The sequence below is a fragment of the Callorhinus ursinus genome, unplaced genomic scaffold (assembly GCF_003265705.2).
Source record: "Callorhinus ursinus isolate GAN/ISIS: 27379988/994484 unplaced genomic scaffold, GSC_fseal_2.0 scaffold7, whole genome shotgun sequence".
Taxonomy (NCBI): Eukaryota; Metazoa; Chordata; class Mammalia; order Carnivora; family Otariidae; genus Callorhinus; species Callorhinus ursinus.
This window is the reverse complement of record NW_027397069.1, coordinates 51,499,452-51,521,743: the sequence shown is the minus strand read 5'-3', so window position 1 is coordinate 51,521,743 and position 22,292 is coordinate 51,499,452. Positions and strand designations below refer to the sequence as shown.

At 38.5% G+C, this 22,292-nt stretch overlaps 1 protein-coding gene across 1 annotated transcript in view; it reads left to right on the top strand.

Moving 5' to 3' along the window:
* CPB2 (carboxypeptidase B2) overlaps positions 1-22,292 on the top strand; it is a 49,165-nt gene that overhangs the window by 13,747 nt on the left and 13,126 nt on the right. Inside the window, exons 2-8 of the mRNA XM_025874868.2 lie at positions 2,424-2,499; positions 4,843-4,967; positions 6,693-6,801; positions 8,557-8,658; positions 10,890-10,994; positions 18,231-18,341; positions 21,301-21,394. Of these exons, the coding sequence (XP_025730653.1) occupies positions 2,424-2,499; positions 4,843-4,967; positions 6,693-6,801; positions 8,557-8,658; positions 10,890-10,994; positions 18,231-18,341; positions 21,301-21,394 (722 nt within the window). The remainder of the gene's footprint in view (positions 1-2,423; positions 2,500-4,842; positions 4,968-6,692; positions 6,802-8,556; positions 8,659-10,889; positions 10,995-18,230; positions 18,342-21,300; positions 21,395-22,292) is intronic.

Below are 22,292 nucleotides of genomic sequence, written 5' to 3'. Positions count from 1 at the left end.
TTCTGTATCCCCAGAAACAAAAAATGATATGATGAACCAGCATTATCTCTGCTGAAGAGTATGAAAACTTATACCTGACAGAATTGGCATAGCTGATCCCTGAGGAAAGTATTAACGATTAACAAATGACACTATGAAGAAAAAAAGGAACTCAAGTCCTTCTTTACACTGCACACAAACAAATAATTTTCACATAGACTTAAAAACTTACATAAGAAAGACAAAAGACAAAACTAAAAGACAGCCTACTGAATGGGAGAAGATATTTGTAAATGACATATCTGATAAAGGGTTATTGTCAGGAATATATAAAGAACTTATACAACTCAACATCAAAAAAATAGAAACCCAAAGAAACCCCCAAATAATCCAATTAAAAATGGGCATAAGACATGAACAGACATTTCTCCAAAGAAGACATACAGGTGGCCAACAGACACATGAAAAGATGCTCAACATCACTCATCAACAGGGAAATACAAATCAAAACCACAGTGAGATACCACCTCACACCTGTCAGAGTTGTTAAAACAAAAAACACAAAAAACAACAAGTGTTGGCGAGGATATGGTAAAAAAGGAACCCTCATGTGCTATTGGTGGGAATGCCACTGTGGAAAACAGTATAGAGGTTCCTCAAAAAATTAAAACTAAAATTATCATATGATCCAATAATTCCACTCTGTATTTACCCAAAGAATACCAAAACACTAATTCGAAAAGATGTACCCACACTTATGTTTATGCAGCATTGTTTACAGTAGCTAAATTATGGAAGCAGCCCAAGGGTCCCTCAACAGATAAATGGATAAAGAAGATATAGTGTATATATACAATGGAATATTATTTAGCCATTAAAAAGAATACAATCTTACCATCTGCAACAACATGGATGGATCTAAAGAGTATAATGCTAAGTGAAGTAAGTCAAACAGAAAGACAAATACCATAGGTTTCACTCATATGTAGAAACTAAACAAGCAAATGAACAAAGGAAGAAAAGAGAGAGAGAAAAACCAAGAAACAGACTCTTAAATATAGAGAATAAACTGATGGTTATCAGAGCAGAGGTGGGGGAGGGAATGGATGAAAGAGGTGAAGTGAATTAAGAGTGCATTTATCATGATGAGCACTGAGTAATGTGTAGAATTGTTGAATCATTGTATTATATGCCTGAAACTAACACAACACTGTATGTTAACTATACTGGAATTCAAATTAGAGAAAGAAGAAAGGCAAAAGAAATATAAGAGAATACCTTTAAGACCTAGGGATTGGGAAAGAGTTCTTAACACACAGTAAAGCACAAACCTAGAAGGAAATGATGGCTAAAAATACATGATACAGAAAGAGAAAGGAGAAACAAACTGGTACAAGATATTTTCAATACATTTAACTGCCAAAGTGTTAGTATCTAGATTATAAAAAGAAATTCTACTAGTTGACTGTTACAAAAAATAATTGAATGGAAATAATTGTTCTTCATTAGTAAGTCAGAAAATTAGAATTAAAATTACATTAAAGATTCCATTTCAATTCAACCATTCAATTGGAAAAATTAAAAAGTCAGGCAGCTTCAAGTGTTAGCAAGGAGGAGGAGCTATAGGAAATCATTTCCACTACTGGTGAAAATAGAAACTGGTGTAAAAGGTTTGAGAAATAACTTGGTACTATTCTATGAAATTAAAATATGTGCACCCCCAAGAAATAGCAATTCCACTTGTAGACAAATCCCAACACATGGGGACCATGGCTACATTTTTCAACACAGATGATAAACTTGAAAATAAAATGTTGAGTGAGAAAAATAAGATACAGAAGGATATATATAGTACACCATTTTTATAGAGTTAAATCAAGCAAATCTAAGCGTATCTTAAGAATCTACACATTCAAGAATCCAAACGTGTATTTAAGAATCCATACTATTGGGGAAAAGTAAGGGAAGGAGCAAAATGAAAATTTAAGGTAGTGGATACCCTTGGGGCTGTGGCAGGGAGACAGTGGGGACGCGGACACAAGGAGCTTCAAGGACATCCGATAACGTTGGATTTCTTAAGTGGCATAATGGGTTCCCAGACATTCATCTTATAATGTAATCAGTGAATATGAATATAAATATTCCCTTATGCATCAAATATTTAATTTTTAAAATTAAAACCACCCAGGCATGCACACGCACACAAAGGAGAAGAAAGAAGTAAGTACTCCCATTCAACAGAGTTATTGATTTGGCAGGTGCTCAGGAGCAGAAAGAATGAGAAAGTGCATGTTCTCTTTTTAACACTTAGTCTGTAGCAAGATCCTCTTTTACCATTTAAAGTTTGTTTCCTTTTCACAATTACCTAGAAGCCCCTCCCAGTATAATTTATCTCATTTTCGCTTTTTATTTAACATCAAAATTCTGTTTTATTTTTTTCCCAGTGGCCAGGTTTTATCTGCTCTTCCTAGAACCTCCAGGCAAGTTCAGATTCTGCAGAATCTTACTACAACATTCGAGGTAAATTCTCCTTCATTTATCTTTACAGGTGACCCTTGAATAACACTGATTTGAACTGTGGGGATCCACTTACACCCAGATCGGTTTTTTTTTTCTGAGAAATACAGTATAGTACTGTAAATGTATTTTCCTTATGATTTTCTTAATAACATTTTCTTTTCCCTAGTTTAATTATAAGAATACAGTATATAATACATACAACACATGAAATACATGTTCATCAACTGTTTATGTTATCAGTAAGGATCCAGTTAACAGTGGGCTATTAGTAGTTAAATTTTGGGGAAATCAAAAGTTATATGAAGATTTTCAACTGCATGGGAGTCGGCACCCCTAACCCCCACATTCTTCAAGGATCAACTGTATGTTAGCCTCACTAGGTGTGAATTTTGTGTACGATGTTCTCTCATACGTTGTCTGAATTACATATAGTTGGTATATTTTGAAATAGAGAGTGAGCAGGGGGGAGGGGCAGAAAAAGAGAGAGAGAGAGAATCTTAGGCAGGCTCCATGCCCAGCAAGGAGCATGACGCAAGGCTCGATCTCACGACCCTAAGATCATGACCTGAGCCAAAGTCAAGAGTCAGACCTTAACCAACTGAGCCACACAGGCGCCCTTGAGCCCCTCTTCTTATAGCCGTCTCCCCCTTCCCATCATCACATGATTTTGCTGGTTGCTAAAATCAAAACTTCTTCATTTGTGCTATTGGCTTTTCAGCCAATTTCATAATAATTGTACTTTGGGAATGAAAATGTGTACTTACAAAGATGTTGTGATAACAGAAGTCCAATAGAACTTTGTTTATACAACAATGGTTTGTAAAAGGAATAAGTATCAAACCACAAGGGAACATTTATTAAAATCTTCATGCCCGGGACCCATCTCCCCAGAATGCTTAAGGTGTAGAAAGCTGACAAGAGTTACAAAATGTCATGGTAGAAAATTGATGTCTCCCTATTTGTCAGTTAAGGTTCTCCAAGAAGCAGACATCAAAACCAGATTAAAGATGCCAGGGATAGGGGAGCCTGGGTGGCTCAGTCGTTAAGTGTCTGCCTTCAGCTCAGGTCATGATCCCAGGGTCCTGGGATTGAGCCCCGCGCCAGGCTCCCTGCCCAGCAGGAAGCCTGCTTCTCCCTCTCATACTTCCTCTGCTTGTGTTCCTTTTCTGTCTCTCTCTCTCTCTCTCTCTCTCTCTCTCTCTCTCTCTCTATCTCTCAGATAAATAAATAAATAAATAAAATCTTAAAAAAAAACAAAGATGCCAGGGATGGACTAGGGGGGGAATGCTTGTGATGGATGAAGAGGAGGAAGCTAGAGACGGTAGGGGGCACTTTCAGACCGTGACGCAGCTCTGACCCTTGTGCATAAATGGAGATTCTCTAGGGTAGTTCTGATGAAGGTTTAGCTAGACCAGTGGCGCGTCCTTAAACCAAAGCTACCTGGAAGAGGAAACCCAGATCTTGCAGAAATGGGCCTGCAAGAGTATGCCCTCGGTGCTCAATCAGTGGCTGGCTGCAGCCCTGGGGCAGCTTGGCCTCAGTCTCCAGTGGATCAAGAGGTACAGGGGCTGGGAAGGGCACTCAACTATGCTCCTCTCAACAGAACTGAGTGGTGCGTTTTTATGGCCACCACACCACGGCCAGAGGACATACCACCAGAGGAAGCACCAGAGTTCTTATTCTGCCACTTCCTACATGTATGATTTTAGACAAGTTGGCTATGAGCATTAATTTCTTCATTATTTCCAATGAAATAATGACAGTGAAAATAATAACACCTGCCCAGCCCATAGCAAAGTGTAATTATAACGGTCAAAGGAAATGGGTAAGAAAGTGCTTGGAAAAAGCCCAGTAAAATAGAAAAAAATGTAAGTATTATTGAAAGGCATTGCCCAAAGTCCATAATTAGATTAAAGAAAAGGAATACTGACAGGATAATAATAATATCAAGGACATGGAATTTTTATTAAAGAAAATCAACGCTTAATTAACTTTCTAGACAGAATTGCATTTCTCCTTTACACATCTGACATACACAGCCAGCTTTATAGTTGGGTCAAAAATGTATTTATTCACTCATTTATTCTTGTCTCACCAAATATTTATTGAGTGCCCTATATGTCCTAGGCCCTCTTTAGCAACTGGGGTTACAGAGAAGAATAAAACAAGCCCCCTGCAAGATAAATGTTTACACTACCACGTGTGTGAATGGTGACTGGTTACCAGTGGCCAGGAAATGTCTTTTTCATTTCTCCTATGGACACATTCTTATGGCTTTAACTACAGATGAGAATGATGCGAACAACCATTTTTGTTTTCATTTTTTCCCCCTTGAAAATGCAGATTGTTCTCTGGCAGCCAGTAACAGCTGAATTTATTAAGAAGCAGAAAGAAGTCCATTTTTTTGTGAATAAGTCTGATGTAAACAATGTGAAAGCCCATTTACATGACAGTACAATTCAATTCAGGTAGGCACCATTCAATATTTATTGAGTAGTCATTATAAGCACCTATGATGCATTTTACTAGCAGACAGTATAATTGCTTCCTGGAAAAATAAACACTTATGTTGAACATGGCAACATGGAAATCTCCAAAGTGGACTGGTGATAAGGCCCCAGTGGCTAGCTCTGTGACCTTGGACAAGTGGCTTAATCTCTCAAGACCTAGGTCCCTTATCTGAAAATGCCTCAGACTCAGCGATCTGAGGAGCCTCTTAGAGTTCCTCCTTATTCCTTCCTTCTTGTAGTTCTACTGTGAGCCTAGACCTGGGGAGCAAAATTGTCATTCACCTTAGTAGGTTTGGTGGTATTTCTTGAAAAAGCAGTGCTAAAGGGATCTGGCTTCCTTCCTTGCTTCACAAGGTCAGTGAACATTCTTGAATGTCTGGCCCTAAATGAAACACTGTATCAGAGGCAATTTCTGTTCAGACTCCATGTCCCTTCCTCTTGGATTCTCCTGTGTCCAACGTCTCCTTCCTGCATCCACTGCCCAAGAGCGGGTCTTCCACCAGCTACCCTAGTACTTCCTGGAGGCCATGCTCTAGTCTGTGTATCAATGGGCAGCCTTTGGATAAGCCGCTATAATAATTATTTTTTTAATATTTTATTTATTTATTTAATTGACAGAGAGGGACATAGCGAGAGAGGGAACACAAGCAGGGGGAGTGGGAGAGGGAGAAGCAGGCTTCCCACGGGAGCAGGGAGCCTGATGCGGGGCTCGATCCCAGGACCCTGGGATCATGACCTGAGCCGAAGGCAGTCGCTTATCCAACTGAGCCACCCAGGCGCCCCCGCTATAATAATTATTAATAATATGTTATAGGTGTTTACTGCCTTTCAGGGACTGTGCTGAGCCTTTATATACATTGCTTCATTTAACTCTTATTTAACTCTGTGAGATAGATACTATCCTCATTATGCAGATGGAAAAATGTTTCATATTCACAAAGGAATTTTGCAAGATCATACCACATAGAACATAGCAGAGCTAAGAGTTGAACTCAGACTCTTCTGATGTCAAAGCCTTGGCTTTTATCCGTTGGCCTTAAAAAAAGAAAAAGGAAAATGATATTAAAATGATAGCTAACTTTCAAACTGTTCATCCCAAGTGAAGGAACAGCTTAATTGAGTTAAAATGTTTGCCTAGTTAACAAGGTGGTACTTCTGAAGAGAATTAAACAAGATGACTTTCCAGTACCTTCCCTTTCCCTGTGCTTCTATTTCTCTAGAGGTCTGATCATCTTTGGCTATGCAGAACATCTGGTATAGGTCAACGGTTGTCGCAATGAAAAACAAAAAGAAAAGGCTTTCTGCTTCTCCTTGGTCCTTAACTGAAAACAGAATAATACAATGTTACTCTGGATTTAAGAAAGTTGTCCATTAATCCATACATTAAAGACACTGATGAATCACAATCAAGGAATGTTGGTAATGGTGGGGAAAGGGTGAATTTTTGGAGGCCCTGAAAACATACCATGTAGAAGCCACTTTCTCTCCAGCACCTGTGTGGGCTCTCCCAAGAAGGTTTGTGAATTTCAGCTTAATACAATGTTCTGGGTTATTGTTTGCACCTTGGTGAACTTTTGCTTGTTAGATTTCTCCATGATTTTTTCCCATGCTCACCTGCTGTTGTGCCTGCAATGGGCCATGAGTCCTGTTTGGAAATCAGCTCTCCCTCTGTTTTGTACCCAGAATCTTGGTGGAAGAAGTGAAAGATCTTATCAAACAGCAAACTCTCAATGACACGGTCACCCCCCGGACTTCCTCCTCATACTATGAACGGTATCACCCACTAAATGAAGTAAGCCATTACATTTCTCTCCAAAATTACTATTTTCATTTAATTAGCATTGCCATTTCAACCATGGGATATTATTAAAGAAACATAATTAGTGGAAAAGGATAAAAAAAATCATGATTCGGTTGATTATATGGTGTTAACTTACCCTCTTGTAAATATCTGCCCTGAGAAGATTGCATCGTATTTAGTAAACTGCTTCTAAGCAGGCTGTTTGTCCACAGCTGAGAGTATCTCTAACTGTTAGTAGTAATACTGCATGCTAAGGAATAACAGGAAATAAAAAATAGGGCCCTTTTTACTGAAACTGCTACAAAAAAATTAACAATCCAATTAATCATGTCTCTTTGGACCATTACCCTGATTGTACTCTTACTGAATAATGGCAACGTTATCTCACTGAATTAAAGGAATTTATACACTTATATTTAGTGCACTGTAAACCAGTGCATTTTATTCCCCTTGGGAGGAATCTATTTAAACTAATAATAATAATAATAATAACACCACCTGTATTTTATTCTTGCACCACCTGTACTTTAATCAAAAAGTTGATTTTTTTTTTCTATCAGTTCTTACAGGTTCCAATTTTTCTAGAGGGAACCTGAGAAAGATGCTGGGGCTCAGTTGATTGGTGTGAGCTTTCATGTAATACTCTAAGAACCATATCTCCATATTTGTTAGTTGAAAGGGTAAACTCTTTGGAGGACTTTCTTTTTATATAGTATGCTCCAAGTAATAAAAATCCCTCGATACCTTTTTCTCTTTCATAGGAGTATGCTGCTCTATTGCTTAATATAAGTATTTTTATCATCTTTGGCTAGGTGCCCGGAAACTGTTAAGGACCATATCCATGTTTTTAAGACATCTAAGACTTAAGAAATAAGAATCAATTTTCTATTTAATCCTCAAAAGCATCTGTTCCTTTCCAGTTAGTTAAAGCAGAACTCAGTCTCCTTCTAGAATCAATGCGCTTGGCTGATTGATGGGGAGCTTAGAGTTGCACCCCCCTCCTTTCTCTCTCCTCCCTTGTCTCTATTCTGCCAAGACCTCTTCCGTCCATCATTCAAACCCTGCTTTGAAGTGGCCACTAGCCTGAAGTCAGGGCCAGGAGGTTTCGTTTTGTCCTCCCACTGTAATCTTGACAGAATCACCGGTACCACTAGACTTCCAGCCAGGAGAATGGTCCTGAATTACACTTCTCGGAGAAAACGTTCTCCCTCCAGATTGTCCTCCCCTTTGCCTCCTCTCATTTTACACGTCTTGTTGTGAGCACACAGGTCTCTAGTAGGAAACAATGGCACTGCTATTTATCCTGTGCAACGATAGTGCCCAGGACTTCCTTAGGTTACTCTTGAAAAGTGAATATTAAAAAAAAAATAAAAAAGTCCCATAGAAATGTGAACTCAGGAATGAATGGGAAAGAGGATTTCACACGCGGAGGCAGGGGTTCGATGTGATGAGCCTTTAAAAATAATTTTCAGGAGATCTACTCTAAACTTTTCCTACTTTGTCATAAGTTTCTTAGTACTCTTCTACTATTTCTCTAAACCTTGATACTTTTGAAAACTTTAATTTTATTGATTTTCCTAAACAGCAGAAGAAACACCGAGCCCCAACTTGCTTTGGTTCCTTATTTTTTCTTTATACAAATGTTTTAAAGGGATCGCCTTGCCCTGAAGAAATTGTTTGCTTCCTTTGGCCAGGGAAATGCTTTGAACTTGCTCTGTGACTGACTGCTGGTTTCTCTTTTGATAGATCTACTTTTGGATGGAAGCCATAACTAAGAACTATCCTGAAATGGTTGAAAAAATCCACATTGGATCCTCATACGAGAAGTACCCACTTTATGTTTTAAAGGTGTGTTGTGGGGAGAGTCACTGATCTCTCAGCTTTGGAGAATGTATTAGTTCTCCACTGCTGCTTATTATAACTTGGATTGTTTTTCTTTGAGCTATGGAAATATTTGTATTACAAGTGTTCCTCAATTTTAATATCCAGCTATTTGGGGATTGGTTATTACCTTTACATTCTTTCCTTTACTAATGCAATGTTGGTGTAACAGTGAAAACCCTATTTTTAGAATTTACTCTGTCTCTGTCTATGGGACATAGATAAGCTATTTAACCTCCCTGAGCTTTGGTGTCTACCTTCATAAAAGGAGGGGAGCCATATGGATTATTTTTCCAGTACTTTATTTATTCCCACCACCACCACCTCTGACTGGCTTACCTGGCAGGGAAGAGAACGAAGAGGAACCTGTTGTTAGACAAACACTGATACTGCTGTAATTTTTGGAACCAAAGAAAGAGCTGAACAATCAAACCCAGGGTAAGATAGGAACCAGGGCAATGTTGGGGGCCTTGGCAGTAGGGCTGATATGATAGCTTCTGTTCCAATCCCTGTCCATTTGGTTATTTATTTTTAGTTGAATAAATTGGCCTTACTAAAGGTCTGTGACTATGGCCAAAGAAAGAATTTTGGGGAGCCATGAAACCATACTCATTCCTGCTGTTAATTTCTAATTCTGCATTTTTTTAGCAGTTCCCCCTGCCCCTCACCCAAATAATTAGAAAGAAGTTCTAGGGAAAAAGTAAGCATCAGAAAAATACCTTTGACTTAATAACATTTAATTTACATATAGTTTCCCAACATTATCTATCTAAATTGTGAGAGGTGAGCCTCTTTAGTCAGCCAAAGATAAGATTTCGACTTGGGGTTCCTGGGTTTTCATTTGTTTTGACAAGAACCTGCAGTGCAAACTCAAGGTAGATGAAACATCAGGTCTTCTTGATGGCTGAGTTGGTGCATCTAATTGGATCCACACATTTGTGGTCTACCTACCCATGCCGTTTGCTTTTGGCCATAATGTATGTGCTCTTCAGAACTTGTGTTTCTGGGGCCCAGATTTACACATTAGAAGATCATGCTTCCTGCGTGCCTTAGTTCCAGTCTTACTTGACCAAGAGCGTGCACACGATGGGAGTCTCTGGGGTTCCTTCATCTTTCCAGTGTCAGGACCGGTACCAAGAGTGTTTGCTTGGCACTGTTAGACAGAAAATTGAGTCAGGCAACTAGTCCAGATAACTCAAGATTTTCTTTTAAATTGAGTAAATTAAATCAGCCACATAGTTCTCCTCTGTGTACTATTTTACTCTTTGAAGCCAATGCCCTTTGATTTTCTCCCTTGCTTTCTTACTGGAGTATCACTAGCTCCAGGTTAGTTAAGAACAAACTTCCCTGAGTGCTGGTGAATGGCAATAAAAATTGAACTCTCTCCTTTTCTTGTTTTGGAATTTCAACTCCACATATTTGTTTAATTTTATAATACTCTTCTCCCTCCCTTCCATACCCTAATTGTGTTGAAACTAATTTTTAAAAGCAAATGAACCATGATTCATTTTGTGTGGAGGTGTTTTTGAGAACACTTCTGAAGGCACCAAAGTCTATCACTGAGGACAGATTAGGAGTTCTTATTCCAGAATTGGCAGCTTGCACTAGCTCCCCATACAATGAGTCAAAACAAGGCCTCTGTCCCCACAACTGGTGGTAAAAAGTTTGTGTGAACTTAAATGTGTGCTTTTTTTCTGTGGGAAATGAGGAAATAGTCTATACGTAAAAAGTATGCACCCTGGGGAAAACAGTGAGGGAGTCCAAGTTTATCTTCAGCACCACTGGCTTCCCCTCCCCAAACCTTTCTTTGTTCCAGTCTCCTACAGAAACTGCCCATGCTACACATACCTATTTACCTCACGGAATTGTCAAGATACAGCTAAAGTGCTAGTGCTCTGGTCTTTATTTCTACACTTCCACATGCAACTCTGATATGACTAAGCAATTGTGGAAGAACAAAGAGGGCTCTAAACTGAAAGTCCTGAGTGCAAATGTCAATCCTGATTCTCACCAGCTATGTGACTTTAACTAGTATCTTTTAATCTCACCAGCTTTTAATGTCCCTTGAAAACCCTCAAAGGAATGCAGAGAATAATGTGTGTTTCACAGATTTGTTGCAAGAATTAAATATAAGCACTACATGAATGGAGGTATTATCCTGAAGCTTCTTGTTATTGTTGTGGGTTTTCTTTGGACAGGTTTCTAGAAAAGAACAAACAGCCAAAAATGCCATATGGATCGACTGTGGCATCCATGCCAGAGAATGGATCTCTCCTGCTTTCTGCTTGTGGTTCATAGACCATGTAAGTACTTACATTCTCTTAAGCCGGAGTTTCTAAATGTGTGGCCTAAGACAACATGTGCAGAATATTAAGTGCATTTTCCCAGGTCACATCTCCTAGAATTCTCGACTTAAACTCTCTGGTGGTGAGGTCTGGTGATCTACAATTTTCACAAGCTACCTGGGTGATTTTGTGCATATTAAGTTTGAGAACCATAACTTCAAGCATTTAAATCACCCTAAAGATTGTCCACCTTTTCCTTCCTACATTTCTGGCTAAGGCTAAACACTGGAAAATAATCAAGAAATATTTTACAATTGTAATGTGTTTACTAAGGGCCATGGTCTGCCCATGGAAATTGAACATGAAGTATAACATTACAGAGCAGATCATATTTTCTTATATGTCATAATGGGGGATTTTGTCCCTGAAGAAGGCCTTGGCAGCAAAAAAATCCATATATCCATATATAAGACAAGGAGTATGGCATAAAAATCAAAATTATAATGACTATAAACCTCTATCATAAATGAAAGCATAAGAATTATGCTTCAGTTCCTATAAAATGGGCATAAATGTTCTCTCTATTGATTTATACAAAGAGCCTTTACCACTGGAAGAATAACTTAAAATATGTGTCCTTCTTGCTGATGCTTCTTTTCCCTCTATTCACAGGTATACAACTATACAAAATAGATTTGTTTTTAAAAATTAAAAGATAGTCGCTTAGATAGATCTGATCACGTAGATTAACAAATGAAGTACATCAAAGATAAAAACATTTTTTGCCTTTGCTGGGTCTTGTCAAATACAACATTTCTACCTAACTTCTCCTGCCTTGCCATGTGCTCTTCCCCCTGACGGGAGCTGCAGCATCCCTGAGCCTTCTGCAAAGTTTCCAGCCACCATCGGTACTACCTTGACCAAATGAGGATAGTTCTCAACTGACTAGATCCTTAACACAGCCCAGCCATTTAAGGATCCTTCCTGAAGTTGGCTAGTTTTATTCATTTTAGGTAATGAAGGGAGTACCAGTTAGTGGAGAAAGAAAGGTGCAAAGCAAGCAAGAAAGAACACTTCTTTTTCATTCCAACACTGAACCTGGAAAGGGCCAGAAAGAAACTCTAATTCATATTGACTCTAATTCCTATTGGTGAAGTTGTCCTTACTTGCCATCCTTCTCAAACTGACACCTCTTCTCTCCTATTACACATGCTTGCCTCTACCCTGCCCCCTTGCTGAATCTTTGCAAGATTAAATTCTTTATTCTACAAATATTTATAAATTGCCTATGAGTTTCCAGACTCTGGAGATACCAAAGGAAACAAGATACCGCTCAAAAACCTTACTGTCAAGTATTTTGCCCCAACAACTTGAGTCTGATTTTTGTAACCCAAAGCAACACGGTCAATAAACTCTTTTTAATGGACATTTCAGGAGCTCTAGCCTTGCCTGCCTACAACTAATTTAGATCATCTTTCATAATGATTCACACAACTGTAGAAGGAAAAATAAAAGATTTAGCTTTAAAAATTTATGTGGGTAGATTTTATACTTAAAAAGTAAGGAACCCAAAGATGAATTGAAGTCTTAGCTTTTAAGTCTCTGTAAAGAAAACCTACACCATCCCTGTGTTTCTCCTTTCCTCTTGCACAACAACACACACAACACTTCTGACACCAGATACCTGGGCACTTTCCCCACACCACGCAATTCTGTGACACCTGTTGTGTGTCCTACAATTTAACTCAATTCTGACACTATCCACATGGAGATTGAGTCAGATCCCGCTGGGTGAGGGCTCAGTCCCACAAGACTGCCCCCCTCACACTTCAGATGCCCGTTGAAAGTCCAGGCTGTTAGCTGTGCTTCTGACTAATCAGCTACAAATCAAATGTTCCCATGACCTCCTCCTTAGGTTTGATTAATTTGCTAGAGCAGCTCACAGAACTCAGAGAAACGGTTCACTTACTGTTTACCAGTTTATTATGAAAAGGATATGATAAATGATATAGATGAACATTCAAGTGGAAGAGATGCCTAAGGCAAGGTATGTGGGGAAAGGCGTGGAGCTCCCCCACCCTCTTCAGATGAGCCACTCTCCCAGCACCTCCACATGTTCACTAACCCAGAAGCTCCCTGAACCCCATACCTTTGGGATTTTTAAAGCGGCTTCATCATGTAGGCATGATGGATCATTAACTCAATTTCTAACCCCTCTCCCCTTCCTGGAGGATCGGGTTGGGGCTGAGTTCCAAGTTCCTGGCTTGGTCTTTCTGTTGAGCAGCATTCTTCCAGGAGCCCACCAAGAGTCACCTGAGAGAACAAAAGACACAGCAATCACCCAGGAAATTCCAAGGGATTTAAAAGTCCTGTGTCAGGAACCTAGGTCAAAGACCAAATACTAGACCAAAAGATGCCCTTATTGCTCTTATCATTTAGGAAATTACAAGGTCTGTGCCAGGAACCAGAGGGGATGTGGGGTAGAGACCAACATATATACACACGTATTTCTGTCTCACAATTCTCACTGTCTTCTCCAACTCAATATGGTGCAGTCTCAGCTTAAGGAAGTGCATTGCTCTACACTTTGGGGACCCTGAGGCCAGTCATTTCTTTCTATGCTTCTCATTCATCTGGCAGAGGCCAAATGTAGGTCCCTTCTACTAGTGCAAAGGCAGGGGCTGAGCCTAGCTTGCGCATGACTGCATCACTAGGACCAAACTCAGCACAGGGTCTGGCACATCACTGGAGCCCAAGGAACATGTGTTGGGCATCACACCTAGCTCAGTACTTTGTCTGCCAACTGGATTTTCTCAGTGCCAACCTCCTTCTGAACCTCTGACCCGGAGAACTCTCATGTAGCTGCACACAAAGTTGGTACCCTGCAACCTCAGGTCCTCCACAGAATTCCTTCTGCTGCCCCTCACCTTAGCTGACACGTGACTTGTGAAGAACACTGCTTCATAGAAGCTCCATCAAGGAGAGGGGCTGCTCTTCCATGTCTCCATATGCTGAGGGACCCGAGTAGTAGATCAATGTTCTCCTGTCCTAATACAGGTAATCCCTACTTTCCAAAAGTTGGCATGATGCCACTTCACTTTTATGAAAGACCTACATTTGATGGGAATGGTTTTCTTCGTTAAAGAAAAAAAAGTCTTTCAGATTTCTTTCAGTTAGCAAAAACAGGTACTAATGTAAAAGTGTTTGCAAAGTGGGGATACTTTTGACTTTATACCGTTTTGGCTTATGGAAATGTTTCATAGGCATGCTCTGCTTTCGGATAGCGCGGGAAACCTGTACTGCTGTTGCCCTTTCCTCCAAATTCCTGATCTGATCTGGTTGAACCATCCTTGTCTTTTCTTTTTACTGTCATCTAATGATCTCTGGATAATTCCCTGGAACCTGGCTCATGGTTCTTTATTCCTCTCCAATTCTTGCCCTTATTCTGAGTGAATTCAATTTCCATATGTGAGGGAGGTCCATCCAAAGAATCATCTCAGCAACTTGAATTCTACATCACCAAACCTAACCTCAACTCTATTTTAGTATCTTTCCCCCATGGCCGTCCTCTGGATCTCAAAAATAATTTTCTCCCTGACCTTTAGATCCAGAATATGGCCAAGGAGAGTAACCAGGAATGATAGGAGAAGCCACTTAACAGTCTGACCACTTAATTTCCTCTCTTTCTACTTCTGTCATTCCTCACACCTGTTCATCACCCATTCACCCATATCCTGAATGTCTTGTCCCCGTGATGTGCTCTTCAGGAGTTCTAACCCCAAACACCCCACAGAATTAACTGTCCTTCTTCTAAGCCACCTTGTATATCCTGATTTTATTATCATACTTGTAACGTTGAATTGCTGTTCTTTCCTTTCCAACTTGACACTTTTGTCAGCTTGTTAGGGACAAAGACCATCTCTAAAGTCAGTTTTTGTTGTTGTTACTGTAACTCAGGATATTATTTGGTTCATAGAACCAGCATTCAACATCCTCTCGTTATATTTAAAATTTAAATTAATGCTCAGATTAGGCTCAAATACAACTCTGGGGTCCAGAGAGTACCTACCATTGTGCTAAATGCTTTATTGCCATTGTAGAAAAACTGGGACTTACGCTCTTTGCTGTATTTCTAGTGGTAGCGGGAATAATGGTTTATTTTAAAATCTTCCATTCATAGCATCTTATATGCCTTTTTGTATTAATTTATTCTGTCAAATGGCTGCTGGTTAATTTGTTGGTAGTTATTGTTGTTATTGTTTAGGGCCAAAGACAAAGCTTTGGCGTACCCCAGGAAAAGACTGGTGAGTAACCTGCCACAGACTGAGCTGCTAGGAATCCGACAAACCATTATTTCCCGCCCCCTAATTTCTCACTCTTGTGCAGTCCTCCCTCTATTCTCATCTTTCTTCTCTTGTTTTTATTACTACGACAGCGATTTCAACTATGTTACTTGTTGGTAAATCATTCTTTCAACAAATATTTATTTGTTGTCATTTGTGTGTCAGGCATAATTTCTTCAGCTACCTACCTGGTTAAGAGTGATATAAAACCATGACTGTAAACATATTTGCAAACTACCATGAAAACTCAGTGGATAACACATGCTTGGAGAGCCCCATGATACACAAATCACAAATTAATGGGTAAAGAATTATTAGATTCATAAGCATGTTCAAGTTTGGTTGAAAATGTTATTTAAAAAAAATCATGTATTTAAAACACAGGTGATATATACCAAGTCAGAATTATAAGGCTTATAGAATTTTAGAGGCTGTATTTCTTCAATGATATGATTATATATCTAGATTGTATGCTTTTGAAATACAAATTACTGGATAAATATCAAATCTGAAAATGTCTTAATGAGTAATAACATTATTCACAAAGTTAATTGAGGACATGTCTTACATTTCTCTATTTCTATGTATCTCTGCCCTTGATCAGCACAATGCCTGGAAAAGAACACAGGTTTGCCCAATTACCAAGTACCCAATCTTACCCTTAGCCAATCAGGAAAATACCCAAAGTCCTGAGGATGCTATAAAATTACCTAGCTGATCCATTCAGGTCACCCTCCCATTTGGGTCCATGTCTCCTCTTATAGATAGGCATTGAGAAGTCCCCTTAATGCACAATTTACCCTGTCTTTCCTTTTCCTAAGCCTCTGCACTGAGGTCCTGGTTTCATCTTGTTATTTCTCTTCAGATCACCAATTCCCACTTATTCTGGGCCCTCATCTTCTTTAGATGCACCCAAACAAGCCCACCAGTAGTCCAGATGGTGTCCTTGTGAAGGATCAAGAAAGACATCTTTTGCTGAAATAACTAGATATCCACATGCAAAAGAATGAACTTGGACCCCTACCTCATACCATGTACAAATACTAACTCAAAATGGGTCCGAGGCCTAAATTTAAAAGCTAAAATTATAAAATTCTCAGAAGAAAACTTAGAAGTAGTAAATCTTTGTGACTTTAGATTAGGTAATTATTTGTTAGATATGACACCAAAAGCATAAGCAACAAAAGAAAAAAGAGATAAATAGAGCTTTACCAAAATTAACAATCTTAGTGCTTTTCAAAGATGTCATCAGGAAAGCGAAAAGACAACCCACAGAGTGGGGGGAAATTTATATGATAAGGGATTTTCATCCAAAATATATAAAGATCTTTTACAAATAAACAATAAAATGAAAATCCAATTTTGAATTGGGCAAAATATCTGAAAAGACAAGTCTCCAGAGAAGACATACAAATGACCAATAAGCACATGAAAAGATGTTCAGTATCATCAGTCATTAGGGAAATATTTGCAAATCAAAACCACAATGAGATACCACTTCAGACCTACTAGGGTGGCTAAAATTTAAAAAGGTAATAACAAGTGTTGGTAAAGATGTGAAAAAATTGGAACCCTTATCCATTGCTGTTGGGATTGTAAAATAATTCAGCCATGATTTTACAGTTTGGCAATTCCTTGAAAGGTTAAGCATAGAATTACCATATGATTCAGCAATTCCACTACCAGGTATACACCCAAGGAAAGTAGACACATTTGTTTACAAATGTTCATGGCATCATTATTCATAATAGTCAAAAAGTATGCCTATCAATCTATGAGTAGACAGAATAATGTGGTATATCCTTATAATTGAATATCATTCAGCAATGGAGAGGAATGAAGTACTGACTCATGCTACAAAATGGATGAATCTTGCAAACATTATGCTAAGTGATAGAAGCCAGATATAAAAGGCCATGTATTTTATTATTTCATTTAAATGAAATATCTAGAATGGGTAAATCTACAGAGACAGAAAGTTGATTGGTGATTGTCAGGGGTGAGTGTGGAGATAGGTAGAAGGGGCATAACTCCTAATGGGTAAGGATTTTTTGGTGGGGGGAGGGCTGATGAAGATGTTTTGAAGTCAGAGAGTGGTGATGGTTGCACAGCTCTGTAAAAATACTAAAGAAAAAATCACTGAGTTATACATTTCAAAATGGCGAATTTCTTTTTATGTTAATTGTATCTTAATAAAGCTGTTAAAGAAAAGAGGGGCGCCTGGGTGACTCAGTCAGTTAAGTGTCTGACTCTTGATATCAGCTCAGGTCTTGATCTCAAGGTTGTGAGTTCAAGCCCCGCATTGGGCTCCACAAAAAATTCTTGTTGGGCTCTGACAGATGATCCACATTAGCTCTGGAATTTCTTATCCAAAAAGCAGGACTTCAAACAGAAGGGATGAGTTTAGGGTTGGAATGTATGTTTCATAGATTTGTTGAAAGAATTAAAATTAAAAATTTAGTTCCCTGGGTAATAAGGACAATGTAGAAACTACCTAGTCGTATCTGGGCATAAGACAAGGTTAGTTTAAACTCTGATCGATATGATTATTGAAAAAGGAGTGGAATTGTATCTAGGTTTTGTTTCTTTAAATCTCTGATGTGAGCTGTATTGCTTTAGTAAAGAATTTTTTTGTTTCTTGAAGAAAATTTTAGAAAATATATGGTTCTATTTTCTGCCTTCATTAAATAAGAAGACCATTTGTCCCATGTCCAAGGCATTTACCACCATTTGACAGGATAGTGCCCTCAGTTCAGACTTTTCAAGGAATTAATATTCTTCCTGAAAGTTAAATACACAAATCTAAACATTCCAAATGACTTCTTAAAAAAATAAAACACATAAAAGAAACAGACTAAATTTAGAAGGACTTAAAAGAGATATTATTAAACATACTTGGTTTAATTTGTAGGTAACTCAATCATATGGGAAAGAAACGCCATACACTGATCTTCTGATGCACGTGGATTTCTATGTGATGCCAGTAGTTAATGTGGATGGTTATGACTTTACATGGAAAAAGGTAGGTGAAGGCAAAGAAAACAAAGCATACCCTATTTGGGGATACAGGATGCACAGGCTGAATCATTCACAGAATCGTGGATCTTGGCACAGTGGTTTGGTTTAAATATACATATAATTATTTTTTAATTTAATTTTATTATATTATGTATACATATAATTAAATTCTTATTATGGAAAAGCTCAAACATATGAATGGAAATCCTTGCACAGTAAACTCCTTTGTGCCCATCACACAACTTCATCAGTAATTAGTTCATGGCCAGGGGCACCTGGATGGTGCAGTTGGTTAAGGGGTTGGCTCTTGGTTTTGGCTCAGGTTCTGATCTCAGGGTCATGAGATCGAGCCAAGTATCAGGCTCTGCACTCAGCATGGAGTCTGCTTAAGACTCTCCCTCTGCTCCTCCCCCTGTGTTTGCTCTCTCTCTCTCTCAAATAAATAAATAAATAAATAAATAACTTTAAAAAAATAAAATAATCAACTCATGGCCAATGTTTTCTCACGTATATCTCCAAACCAATTCTATCTTATTATATTATTTTGAAGCAAATCTCAGACACCATATCATTTCATCAATAAATATTTCAGGACGCATCTCTGAAAGAGATCTTTAAAAAAAAAAACATGGTACAACTGTACCTAAGAATTAACGATACTTAATATCATAAAATGTCCATTTGATATTTAAATTTGTAATTGCTACATAACTTAAAAAAGTTTTTTCTTTGATTCAGGATCCAATTAAAGCCAATATATTATGATTGGTTTAGATAGCTTTTAATTCTATTTCAATCCATAGATTCTCCTGCCATCCCTCTCTTTCTCTCTCTCTCAGTTTTTTCTTTGCAATTTATTCATTGAAGAAAAGGTTTCCCATTGTCTGAATTTGCTCATTGCATTGCCATGTTGCAATTTTACGTTCCTCTGTCCTCTGCTTTCTTAAAACTTGAAATTTGGATTGTAGAGGATAAACCAGATTCAGGTTTGACTGTTTTGGGCAGGACTACTTCATTGTGATTCTGTATTCTGCATAATGTCTGATTGTATTTCCTTTGTGATGTTAGCTGCCATCAATACACAATGCCTGGATCCATCCATTCTTACTAGGAATCCTTTGCATAGCATTTTGATTTATAAAATCATAAATTGCAAGATTTAGAAAAGCATCCTAACGGCACTTGCATTCTGGTAGAATCGCATTCTAACTGATATGTGATTTTAAGCCTTAGGACCCTTTAATTTAGTGATGAGCATCTACATATGAGTAAGTTTCCTGGTCAATCTAATCTATACTGGAAACCATTATCAATGGTTATTTCTAGCCCATCAACATCATGATTCAGGAAAATTACTCAAGCAATATAAGTGCTGTCCTTTCTAATGTAATGAGGAGCACATAAAACATAATTGAGCATATATAAGTTCAGAAAAGCCTCCTTGAGCAGCACATGTAAATACCGAGGAGAATAATCAGACTGATTGGAAACATACAGGATTAAAGAGAAGTTGTTTTATGCAGGAGGTAATTTTTGCAAAAGAAATGGGAATGGTGAAGAGGATTGGCTGAAAAAGTCATCCCAAGTGAAAGGAATACTGTGAATATAAGTTTGTAGGGAGGAGTGGGCAAATCCTGAACTAAATAAATGAGAAATCCCTAGCATAGTTCCTAACATAAATTTGGGTTCAGTAAATGATCATATTGGGGCACCTGGTTGGTTCAGTCGGTTCAGTCTTGGACTCTTGATTTCGGCTCAAGTCATGATCTCGGCTCAGGTCATGATCTCAGGGTCCTGAGATCAAGCCCCATATCCAGCTCCATGCTCAGTGGGGAATCTGCTTGAGATTCTCTCTCTCTCTCCCTCTCCCTCTCAAATAAATAAATAAATAAATAAATAATCAATCACATTCACAGATTGGTATTACAATAAATTTATTCTTTCACTGAATCATGGTAGAATTCAGCCACACTTTAGATATTGCTACTCCCCCACTGTCCTTTGTATCTTAACACTGCCAATTTGTCCCTGCAGTTTGAGAACCTAATTTCTCCAGGGCAATTCTTGCTACCAGACCACAGGCCAGGGGTTGGAAGCAGACTGGGAAGCTTTCCAGAGGGTTGGTGAGAGCAGGGAGAAGGGTACCACGTCATCCCAACCCCAGGATTGAAACGATGTTTGTGCAACTGTTTACATGGTCAAATTTCTCAGTTTGCCCCAAGAATCCAATGGGGGAATTTGCTTTATGTTTACAAATGAGGATTGAATCAGTGCGATCAAAGGAACCATCAGGCTACAGGTGTCTTCACAGCTCTACCTCTTGAAGCTTTTAAATGAGAGAGTTGAATTCAGTCTAAAGGGAACATTGAAACTCATGACTCATAGTTTTAATTTTTGTTGAAACACAAAGTTATTTTACTTTTCTCAGAAGAAATTAAAATTAGAGCAAATAAGATTAAAGAAAACCAATAAGCAGCCTAGCAAAACCAAATGAAATTTCTGTTGGTATAGGTCAAAACTGATCAAATATTACCATTTCATTCGGTTCAGACTGAAATAGTTTTGAGGGAATGTAATTGAGACCTGGATGGAGACAAGGGCTGTGAGAAAGGAATGCTGTGAAGATCGTGACAGCTGGGGGCGCCTGGGTGGCTCAGTCTTTAAGCGTCTGCCTTCGGCTCAGGTCATGATCCCAGCAGGACCCTGAGAACCAGTCCAGTATTGGGCTCCCTGCTCAGCGGGAGGCCTGCTTCTCCCTCTCCGACTCCCCCTGCTTGTGTTCCCTCTCTCGCTGTCTCTCTCAGTCACATAAATAAAGTCTTTAAAAGAAAAAAAATCATGACAGGTGGAGTGATGGGTTTTCGGGAGAGACACACAACCCTGCCCACTTAGGCTTTAGAAGTCGTGTCTCTGCTTGAACTAGGAACATGGCCATCCTGGTTATCAGTATTTTGTTTATTTAGAATCGAATGTGGAGAAAGAACCGGTCCTTGCATGAAAATAATCGTTGCATCGGAACAGACCTCAACAGGAACTTTGCTTCCAAACACTGGTGTGGTAGGTTATTCGCTTCATTTCTAGCAATGTTTATTCATTTAAAAAGGGATATTCATAAAGAAAGGCTCATAATTCAAAGTAATTAGAGGGGAGGCCTATCTGAATCAGGATATAATTTAATAAACGTTTTAGATAAATGTGATGCTGTGCATGTGCACAGCTCACCTTAACCTCTCTGCCCTACGATTTCATCTTTAAAAAAAAAAAAAAAAGGAAATTGGACCAGTTCCTTAAGGTCCTTCTAGTTTCAAAATTCTAAAATTCTACTTTTCTAGAATAGTAAGGAAGTGACTGTTAAAAGTCCTACTTCAATGAACAAATAACATTCATCAGTAGGGTTTCAAAGTAGGATTGGGGGTGGGTACCTCTCCTTTTTAATTGCATAAGAAAATATTCACTTCGACAGCATTCAAAAACATTTTCTTTGGTTTTCACTATTTACCTAACAGGAATTTTTCTTTCATGAATGTCATAAACTTATGTCTAGCATAATGGGAGCTTATTCATTGTTCTGAATGAGTTAAAGTACTCAGTGAATATTGATTTAGGCATTCAAGAATATTGTCTGCTCTCAGGGAGGTAGGTGGTGGTTTGCCTTTCCCCCATTGTATCTCATAGTTACTACATTTAAGAAAGAGCTACAAAACAAAACTAAACCTAATAATGATCTTGAATCATCTTCATTTTTGGAAGTGGGTACATGTGGCTCTGTGGGGACTAGAAGATATTGAAAGTGACTGAAGCCACAAAACCCCGCTTCTAACCACCCTTTGCCTTACACAATGCTATATACATGATTGTACCTATTCCCTTTTTAAAAAAAAGAAGGGAAGTTTTGTGATTTTGAACATTTCATCATTATCTCAGAATCCACATGAAAACTTCACAAGAGAGTACT